At 42.8% G+C, this 10,000-nt stretch overlaps 1 protein-coding gene and 1 long non-coding RNA gene across 7 annotated transcripts in view; one reads left to right on the forward strand and one right to left on the reverse strand.

Annotated features, from left to right (window-relative positions):
• Positions 1 to 1,463: 1,463 nt before the first annotated feature.
• LOC123519935 lies at positions 1,464 to 4,127 on the forward strand. Its single transcript, XR_006679130.1, has 4 exons — positions 1,464 to 1,847; positions 2,727 to 2,891; positions 3,368 to 3,517; positions 4,103 to 4,127. It is a non-coding gene; the product is annotated as an uncharacterized LOC123519935 (long non-coding RNA).
• A 975-nt stretch (positions 4,128 to 5,102) lies between these two features.
• LOC123519941 overlaps positions 5,103 to 10,000 on the reverse strand; it is a 9,629-nt gene continuing 4,731 nt past the window's right edge. For 3 of the 6 annotated variants that reach the window (XM_045281674.1, XM_045281665.1, XM_045281682.1), the window contains 2 exons: positions 9,064 to 9,224; positions 5,103 to 5,450 (listed from right to left, as the gene is read on the reverse strand). In XM_045281674.1, the coding sequence (XP_045137609.1) occupies positions 5,210 to 5,450; positions 9,064 to 9,224 (402 nt within the window). In that variant the 3' untranslated portion in view covers positions 5,103 to 5,209. Of the gene's footprint in view, positions 5,451 to 6,548; positions 6,816 to 6,947; positions 7,589 to 9,063; positions 9,225 to 10,000 lie in introns of those variants that run through there. The other 3 variants (XR_006679134.1, XM_045281706.1, XM_045281696.1) reach the window with 3 other exon arrangements.

Genomic DNA, 10,000 nt, shown 5'->3' on the forward strand with positions numbered 1-10,000 from the left:
GGAGGAGGAGGAGGAGGAGGAGGAGGAGGAGGAGGAGGAAATTAGAAGGGCGAGTAATTGTAATAAATGCAAGAAAAATAGAAGAAACTAATGAAGAAGAGGAGGAGGGAGAGGAAGAGGAGGAGGAGGAGGAGGAGGAGGAGGAGGAGGAGGAGGAGGAGGAGGAGGAGGAGGAGGAGGAAAAGGAGGAGGAGGAGGAAGAGGAATATAGTGATAAAATGAGATGAAAATAATGAAAATGAGAGAGAGAGAGAGAGAGAGAGAGAGAGAGAGAGAGAGAGAGAGAGAGAGAGAGAGAGAGAGAGAGAGAGAGAGCGTGTTTACATTTTACGACCCCATTGGTCTTCTTAACGTAAACAGGATAGATTGGTACTCTCTCTCTCTCTCTCTCTCTCTCTCTGGAAAAATCATAATAGAAGAATTTTTTATACAAATACAAAAGTTTACCCAAAAAACCTTCCATTTTCTGTATCAAATCGCGTTTTCTTTCTTGAACTTTCATTTAACAGAGAGAGAGAGAGAGAGAGAGAGAGAGAGAGAGAGAGAGAGAGAGAGAGAGAGAGAGAGAGAGAGATAAACCCTAAAAAAAACTTCAAAACACAAAATATATACAATTTCCCCATATGAGACAATTACTTAATTACACATTGATTATTACCACAAATTACAACTGTTACCATTATCCTCCTTTACTACCATTATCCCCATTAACTCACCTAATAATGGAGCTTTTATTCTCTTATTCTCTCCATCACTTCTTGTTTACACTAACTTGCTAAGGGAGAGAGGAAGCACGTGGTTTCCTCCCTGGAGAGAAGGACACAAACATCCCCCTTGCCTGACAGATGACGACTGGCGGGCTTCTTCGTGTTCGGCGGGAAATTTGAATCGGAGTAGCCGAGTTATCAATTATCATTTTTTTTTTCATAATTATTTTTTTTTTCATAATATTTTATTTTATTTCAAGTATTATTTAATTTTTTTATTGAGTTTTATTATATTGCATTTTTATTATTATTTTTATTTAAGTGTGTTAGTGATAAAGTTAATAGAAATTTGAGAAAATAGGAAGGACACACACACACACACACACACTCTCTCTCTCTCTCTCTCTCTCTCTCTCTCTCTCTCTCTCTCTCTCTCATTGTTATTCCCACGCTTACCTCGCTCTACATACATTTTATTATTCATGCACCTGTGTGTGTGTGTGTGTGTGTGTGTGTGTGTGTGTGTGTGTGTGTGTGTGTGTGTGTGTGTGTGTCAGAATTTTCCTATTGAACACCTGTAGAGAGAGAGAGAGAGAGAGAGAAAAAAAAAGGGAGCAGATTTTCGATACAACGAGAGAGAGAGAGAGAGAGAGAGAGAGAGAGTAATAAAAAGGCTCGACCTCTCACTTTACCTCACACACTCTCTCACAACCCTTGCCTTCACCAGAGAGAGAGAGAGAGAGAGAGAGAGAGAGAGAGAGAGAGAGATGCGTTCCCTTCTGTTCTTCTTGGTGGTGGTGGTGGTGATGGTGGCGGTGAGGGGCGAGGTGGTGAAGGAGGAAGGAAGGGAGGAGGTGAAGGAAGGGAATACTGGGCAGAGTAGAGTCGATTTAGAAATGCTGGAAGAAGAAGAAGAAGAAGAAGGAGAAGAAGAACTAGAAGAAGTAGGAGAAGAAGAAGAAGAAGAAGGAGGAGAAGAACTAGAAGTAGGAGAAGAAGAAGAAGAAGAAGAACTAGAAGTAGGAGAAGAAGAAGGAGAAAAAGAAGAAGGAGAAGAAGAACTAGAAGAAGTAGGAGAAGAAGACGTAATAGGAGGAGAAGAACTAGGAAGAGTAGAAGAATTTGAAGATTATGACAATGGTAAGTTATTATATTTATTTCTATTTATATATTTATTTTCAAAGTTTGTTTATATTTTACGCTTTCTCCCTTCCCGTTCTCTAAATATTCAAAGTTACCCGTTTTCTTTGTTTCCCGCCTTTTTTTCTCCATTTGCATTTCTTTCGCCTTTTCTTCGCGTCAACTGTATTCATTCTTTATTTTATCCCTATTCTCATCTGTCTGTCTTCTTTTCCACCAGCAAGGGTAGAACAGACAATGCTTTCCCACCCTTACCCTTTATCTTCCTAAAACCACGCCAAACCTTCAAAATAAGGGCAGGAACACACCAAGGGAAGCAGCTCGCCATGACTCCCCAGTGTTCAGAAGCTTTCCCGCCAAAACTGCCAGATCGACTAGCCAATATTTCCCTGCATGCAAGCTAAAATTTCCCTTTTCAACCTAGAACTTCCTTATTTCTTACGTTCAGGAATTAAGATTATACAAAACACTAAATTATTTATACATATTCAGGGTCAAAAACGAAATTATTTATTCACATTCAGAGGCAAAAAAAAAAAACGTAAAAGCTAATATTTCTCTCCATAATTTTCCCTTTTTTAGCGATTTTTCTTCCCTGTCATAGTCAAAATTTCTCTAAAACTAAGAAATTTCCCTGCATCTGGCATCTCTGTTTTCCGCGCACACCAGCGACTGTGACTGAGCAATGGGGAGTCACGAGTCGCTGAGTCAGTCACACCAAACGTGGCGCGTGTTCCTGGCGTCAGTTCCTCTTCCCCTTCTGAAACATTACAAACCCGTGTCTCATTTCCATCTGTTTGTCTTTATTTGTGTTCTTTTCCATCAGTAAGCATAGAACAGACGGCGTTGAAGTTATTAATATTTTTTTTCCATCACCAGCAAGGATAGAAGAGGCGGCCTTGAGGAAACATAAGAACCGATGCGAGAAGAAGGGGGGTTACTGCAAGCTTCCGATGAGAGGTTGGTGCAAGACTAACTACAGCCCCTCGAACAACAGAAACTTGTGCGATACGAAGGATGAGATTTGCTGTGTTAAGAAGACAGGTTAGTGTTGGGGTGATGGGGTTCTAGGGGTGATGATGGGGTGGTAAGAATAGGGTGATGGGATGGATATTGCGGTGATAAGGTGAGTTTTTAAGTGATGGGGTAGTGATGGAGTGATGGGAAAATATTGGATAACTCTTCAAAGGATTTTTTTTTTTTTTTTCTAGGGGTTTGTGTGGGGTGATGGGGTGGTTATAGGCGGATGTGGTCATGATGGGGTGGTGATGGGGTCAGTACTGATTAACTACTGAAAGGAAATGGTGTTTTTTTTTTTTTTAAGCCCTTCAGTACTGGGGACGCATTTTTACTTTGAGATTTGGGTGTGATTAGACCATTTTGTTGACATCAGGAAGGGTCTATGGAGGTCACAAGATTAATGGCCAGTCTTCACCATTTTAATCCCCCACATGATGAACTAAACTCTCTCTCTCTCTCTCTCTCTCTCTCTCTCTCTCTCTCTCTCTCTCTCTCTCCAGGCAAACCCAAGTGCGGCATGAGCTCAATCTGCACGAAAAAGGGCGGTTGGTGCATGTCGAAGAAAGAGAAGTGCCATGGGACCACGATCAGCAAGCCAGGCATTTGCGGCTCGAAGCAATGTATGTGCTGTGTGGAGAACAAGCCGCCAGGTGAGACACACACAGAGAGAGAGAGAGAGAGAGAGAGAGATTTTAAGACCATTTTATGTATATATGATGGATTCTAGATTAAGTATCCCCCTACTTTCCACTCCCCCCTTCCCTCTTCCACCTCCACCTCCACATTTCAGGTAAGTGGAATAATGTATATGTGTGTGTGTGTGTGTGTGTGTGTGTGTGTGTGTGTGTGTGTGTGTGTCTGTGTAATTCACTGTTTGATCTGCTGCAGTCTCTGACGAGACAGCCAGACGTTACCCTACGGAACGAGCTCAGAGCTCATTATTTTCGATCTTGGGCTAGGCCTGAGACCAGGCACACACCACACACCGGGACAACAAGGTCACAACTCCTCCATTTACATCCCGTACCTACTCACTGCTAGGTGAACACTGAACACTGAACACTGAACAGTGAACAGGGGCTACACGTCAAAGGAGACACACCCAAATATCTCCACCCGGCCGGGGAATCGAACCCCGGTCCTCTGGCTTGTGAAGCCACCGCTCTAACCACTGAGCTACCGTGTGTGTGTGTGTGTCTGTCTTACTGTTGGTTGGTGGCATAAATTTGTTACAGGTGATGATGACAATGATGATAATAATGATGATGATGATGATGATGATCACGTTGGTGATGATGATGATGGTGATGATGATGATGGTGATGATGATGATGATGATGATGATCACGTTGGTGTTGATGATGATGGTGATGATGATGATGATGATCACGTTGACGATGATGATAATGATGATGATAGTGATGACGATTGAGAAGTAGAAGAAGAAAAAGATGATGAAAAAAGAAGAAGAAGAACAAGAAGAAGAAGAAAAAAAAGAAGAAGAAAAAAAAAAAAGATGAAAATGATGATGATGATGATGACGAAGAAAAAAGTGTAGTATAAACAACAGCAACAACAACAACAACAACAACAACAGCAGCAAGCAACAACAACAACAACAACAACAACAACAAAAGCAAAATAAAGAAGCAATTAAAGTTATGTTTCATTTCTCCTAGTAGTAGTAGTGGTAGTAGTAGTAGTAGTAGTAGTAGTAGTAGTAGTAGTAGTAGTAGTGGTAGTAGTAGTGGTGGTAGTAGTAGTAGCAGTAGCAGCAGCGGTAGTAGTAGTGGTAGTAGTATTAATAATGGTAGTAGTAATAGTAGTAGTAGTAGTAGTAGTAGTAGTAGTGGTAATAGTGGTGGTGAAGTAGGTAGTGGTGGTAACAGTAGTAGTAGTAGTAGTAGTAGTGGTGGTGGTAGTAGTGGTGGTGGTGGTGGTGGTAGCAGTAGTGCAGTAGTAGTGGTAGTAGTGTAGTGGTGGTGGTAGTAGTAGTAGTAGTAGTAGTGGTGGTAGTAGTAGTAGTAGTAGTAGTAGTAGTAGTAGTAGTAGTAGTAGTAGTAGTAGTAGTAGTAGTGGTAGTAACAACAAACACTATTTTTTATACATTTATTAAGATAATATTCATGACAACAATAACATTAACGTGTGTGTGTGTTTGTGTGTTATTCTCCTCCTCCTCCTCCTCCTCCTTTCCTTCTTCCTCGTCTTCTTCCTTCTCTTGTTTTCTTTCTATTTTCATCATCTTCTTCTTCTCTTCTCTCCTCTTTATTCCCTCATCTTCCTCGTCATCACCACAACCACCACCACAACCACTACCACAATCTAAGGCAACTCAGGCGTCACACCTCACCATCACTATCACCACCACCACTACCCCTCCTTCCTCCTCTTCCTCCTCTTCCTCCTCTCCTCCTCTTCCTTACATCAGGGATCCTTCTTCTTCTCGCCCTTGTGAAAGCTCCTCTTAATCTCCTTTCCAGCCTTCCAGTGGGTTTAAATAGCCTTGTCATAGCAGATAGGCTTAATCTCTTGTATCTCTCACTTTTTGAGCCTACCAGCTGAATTTCATAGGCTGCGGGGCTGTGGGGAGGTGAAAATACAGTGTAATAGATTGTGGCAGTGTTTGGGAGGCTGTGACAGTGTTTGGGAGGGTGTGGCAGTGTTTGGGAGGGTGTGGCAGTGTTTGGGAGGCTGTGGCAGTGTTTGGGAGGGTGTGGCAGTGTTTGGGAGGCTGTGGCAGTGTTTGGGAGGCTGTGGCAGTGTTTGGGAGGCTGTGGCAGTGTTTGGGAGGGTGTGGCAGTGTTTGGGAGGGTGTGGCAGTGTTTGGGAGGGTGTGGCAGTGTTTGGGAGGGTGTGGCAGTGTTTGGGAGGGTGTGGCAGTGTTTGGGAGGTTGTGGCAGTGTTTGGGAGGGTGTGGCAGTGTTTGGGAGGCTGTGGCAGTGTTTGAGAGGGTATGGCAGTGAAATGTGGGAAGAAACAACTTACTTTAGTTATCCCTATTATGTGCTCCGTTTTCTGTGACTCATGCTTACGTTTTCTCTAACTAAAATCAAAACATTGTCTCTTTTTTTCTGTCCAGATAACAAGAACAACAATAATTCAATGACATTTTAATAACAAAGCTTAAAAATAATCAATAAATAACATTAACAACTTTGTAATAACCCTGTGTGTGTGTGTGTGTGTGTGTGTGTGTGTGTGTGTGTGTGTGTCACGGCAAGGCGGCGGACGAGGCACGGGAGGCTAAATAGGCTGATAAAATCTTAGACATAGGTATATTAACTCTTGAGGAGGAGGAGGAGGAGGAGGAGGAGGAGGAGGAGGAGGAGGAGGAGGAGGAGGAGGGATTTAGTGACGAAATAAGAGGAAAAGACGATAAAGAAGAAGGTGAAGAAGAAGAAGAAGGAGGAGGAGGAGAAGAACTAGAGGAGGAGGAAGAAAAAGAAGGATTAGAAGAGGAAGAAGGCGAAGAAGAAGAAGAAGACAATAAAGATGAAGACGGCGAAAAAGAAGAAGGCGGCGAAGGCGAAGAAGAAGAAGAAGGCGAAGAAGAAGAAGAAGAAGGCGAAGAAGAACGCCCAACACTCTCAGAAAAAGAAGAAGAAGACGACAACAACGAAGAAGAAGAAGAAGAAGGAAGAAGAAGAAGAAGACAACAACGAAGAAGAATGTCCACTACCACCACCACCACCACCACCACCACCACCACTCTTAAAAGCCGAAGCAGAGGGCGCCGAACTAAACAAATACTTCAAAACATTATAATAGTTTCCGTCAGCGCCGAACTGGGGAACGATCTTGTCATAGGAGGCTACCCAAAAACTCCCCTTCAGCATCTCGCTCACAAAGGAGGCGGAGGAGAAGAGGTGGCGGACGATGCTCTCTGCTGTGGCCTGCTGTGCTGCTGTTCTGTTCCCGTAGTAAGGCATGTAGTCGTATAGAGGGCTGCAGGTCAGGGGTCAGAGGTCAGAGGTCAGAGGTTAAAGGTTGAAGGTCAAGGGGGCGGTCGTGGTAAGGATGGGGGTGATGAGAGAGAGAGAGAGTCAATTTTAGTGTTTTTTTAATTTTTTATTTCACTAAGTCAGTCAGGCAGTCACACACACACACACACACACACACACATTCTCTCACCCTATTTGTCAGCCAGTCTTCACCCTTCCAGCCACACTTTCACCCTTCCAGTCTAACAATTCACCCTTTTTCACCCTTCCAGTCAGTTTTTCAGCCAGTCAGTCACACAAATCACCCTTCCAGTCACCCTATTTCACTTTAACACTCTTCCAGTCACTCTTCCACCCTACCAGTCACGCTTTTTCATTCTTTTCACCCTTCCAGTCACCAAAATCACCCTTTCTGCCACTCCTTCACCTTTCCAGTCAAATAATTCACTCGTTTCACCCTTCCAGTCACCCTTCTTCACACTTTTCACCCTTCCAGTCACTCCTTCACCCTTCCAGTCAGTTTTTCAGCCAGTCAGTCACCTTATTCACTCTTCCAGTCACCCTAGTCACCCTTACAGTCACGCTAGTCAACCTTCACCCACCTGACAATGTTAAAGTCAGACATTTGGGCGCCGAATCGGTCAACAGAGGTGAGTGTGTCGAACTGTACCGCCAGCAGGCCAGTGCGCACCCTTGTTATGCCCCGAGTGTCCTAGAGAGTCCTGCGCGGAAGTCAATGATCAGGTCTAACGGTCCCATCAGCCACTTGCCGCGCACCTGCCCAAGATCAAGATTAAGAGCAGGGAGAGAGTTAATGCTATTCTCTTTCTTAATTTTCTTGATCTATTTCTTTTTATTTGATTATCTTTTTGTTATTTCTGGGGTAAAGGAGGTTCTCTTTGTGGGACCTCCTATCTCAGAGCCCACCCGCTAGGAAACCATTGCCAAGAGTGAGGAAACCCAACCTACACTCCGACCGTGGACAGGATTCGACCCCATGCGCTTCAAGACCCCTCGGACCACAAAGCACGCATGGTTCCTTTCAAGATCAAGATTAAGAGCAGCTGGAGAGAGTCATCGCAGGTTTTATTTATCTATTTATCTGATCTAGGGAAAATTAGTGGTTTTATTTATTTATTTATTTATTTTTATTTACTTTTTTACGGTGTTTTTCCTTTCAAGATCAAGATTAAGAGCAGCTGGAGAGACAATCATTAGGGCATTTTTTATTTATTTATTTTTTTTTTTTTACGGTGTTACTCCTTTCAAGATCAAGATTAAGAGCAGGTGAAGGGAGGTCATTCCGGCAGTCTTACGTGGGTTTGTTCTGTTCTTTATTTATTTTACGTGTTTTTCTCCTTCCAAGATCAAGATTAAGATGAGCTATAGAGAGAAAATGGTTGAGTTTCTTTGTGTTTTTCTCTCCTTTCAAGATCAAGATTAAGTTTGTTTTTAAAGGGTGGTGCAAAGACCGGTTTGTTTTCACGTGTTTTTCTCCTTTCAAGATCAAGATTAAGAGGAGGCGGAGAGAGAATCGGTTGTTTATTTTATCTTCTTCTCCTTTCAAGATCAAGATTAAGTTTGTTTTTAGAGGAGATGCAAAAAGAAATTGGTTTGTTTTCACGTGTTTTTCTCCTTCCAAGATCAAGATTAAGATCAGTAATAGGGAGAAACACTGGCTTTATTTTGTGTTGTCTTGTTGTTCTTGTTCTTGTTCTCCCTTTTATTTGAAGAGTTTTCCTCCCTTCAAGATCAAGATTAAGAAAGAGAATTGATGCACTTTTTCTTAACATGTTGCCTTTTTCTTGTTGTTCTTCTTTTTGTTACGTGTTTTCTACTGCCCAAGATCAAGATTAAGCTGAGGAGACACGGAGATTATTTTCGAGAGACAGAGATAGAATTGGAGAGAAAGAGATAAGGTTTCTAGCATTTTCCTTCTCCTCCTCCTCCTCCTCCTCCTCCTCCTTTTATTTTCTTTTATTTCCTGTTGATAGAAAGATGTTAACCAGTCAGCCAGCCAACCAGCCAGCCAGTCAGTCAACCAGCCAGTCAATCAACCAGTCAGTCAACCAGCCAGTCAATCAATCAGTCAGTCAACCAGCCAGTCAGTCAATCAGTCAGTCAACCAGTCAGTCAATCAATCAGTCAGTCAGTCAATGAAACAAAACTAAACCAAATAAGCTAACCTAACCTAACCTAACCCATGCCTCGCCCACATACCTGCCCGCACACTTACCCACACACCTGCTCACCTGTCAATGATGAAGTCGATAAAGGCAGGGTCAGTTTGGTTGAGGTGGGTGACAGCATGACCGGCGAGTGATCCTAGAGTAGAGTTGACCGCCCGCACGCCCATCTCAGTGTCAAACAGCAACTCCAGGTACAGTGGCCCGAACACGTGATGAGTCCTTACCTGTGTTTTAATTAACCCCTTCAGTACCGGGACGCATTTTTTTACCTTGACATTAGGGAGGGTCTATGGAGGGCAGGAGATTAATGGCCACAGTCTTCACTATTTTAATCCAATTTTTACCATGAGATTTGTGCACGATTAGACCATTTTATTGACATTAGGAAGGGTCTATGGAGGGCAGGAGATTAATGGCCACAGTCTTCACTGTTTTAATCCAATTTTTACCTTGAGGTTTGTGTACGATTAGACCATTTTGTTGACATTAGGGAGGGTCTATGGAGGGCAGGAGATTAATGGCCACAGTCTTCACTGTTTTAATCCAATTTTTACCTTGAGGTTTGTGTACGATTAGACCATTTTGTTGACATTAGGGAGGGTCTATGGAGGGCAGGAGATTAATGGCCACAGTCTTCACTATTTTAATCCAATTTTTACCTTGAGATTTGCGTACGATTAGACCATTTTGTTGACATTAGGAAAGGTCTATGGAGGGCAGGAGATTAATGGCCACAGTCTTCACTATTTTAATCCAATTTTTACCTTGAGATTTGCGTACGATTAGACCATTTTGTTGACATTAGGAAGGGTCTATGGAGGGCAGGAGATTAATGGCCACAGTCTTCACTATTTTAATCCAATTTTTACCTTGAGATTTGTGTACGATTAGACCATTTTGTTGACATTTGGAAAGGTCTATGGAGGTCACAAGATTAATGGCCACAATCTTCACTATTTTAATCCCCCACATGAGTTTCTGAAGCTGTATAGAGTCACCA

This window comes from Portunus trituberculatus, chromosome 7, assembly GCF_017591435.1.
Source record: "Portunus trituberculatus isolate SZX2019 chromosome 7, ASM1759143v1, whole genome shotgun sequence".
NCBI lineage: Eukaryota > Metazoa > Arthropoda > Malacostraca > Decapoda > Portunidae > Portunus > Portunus trituberculatus.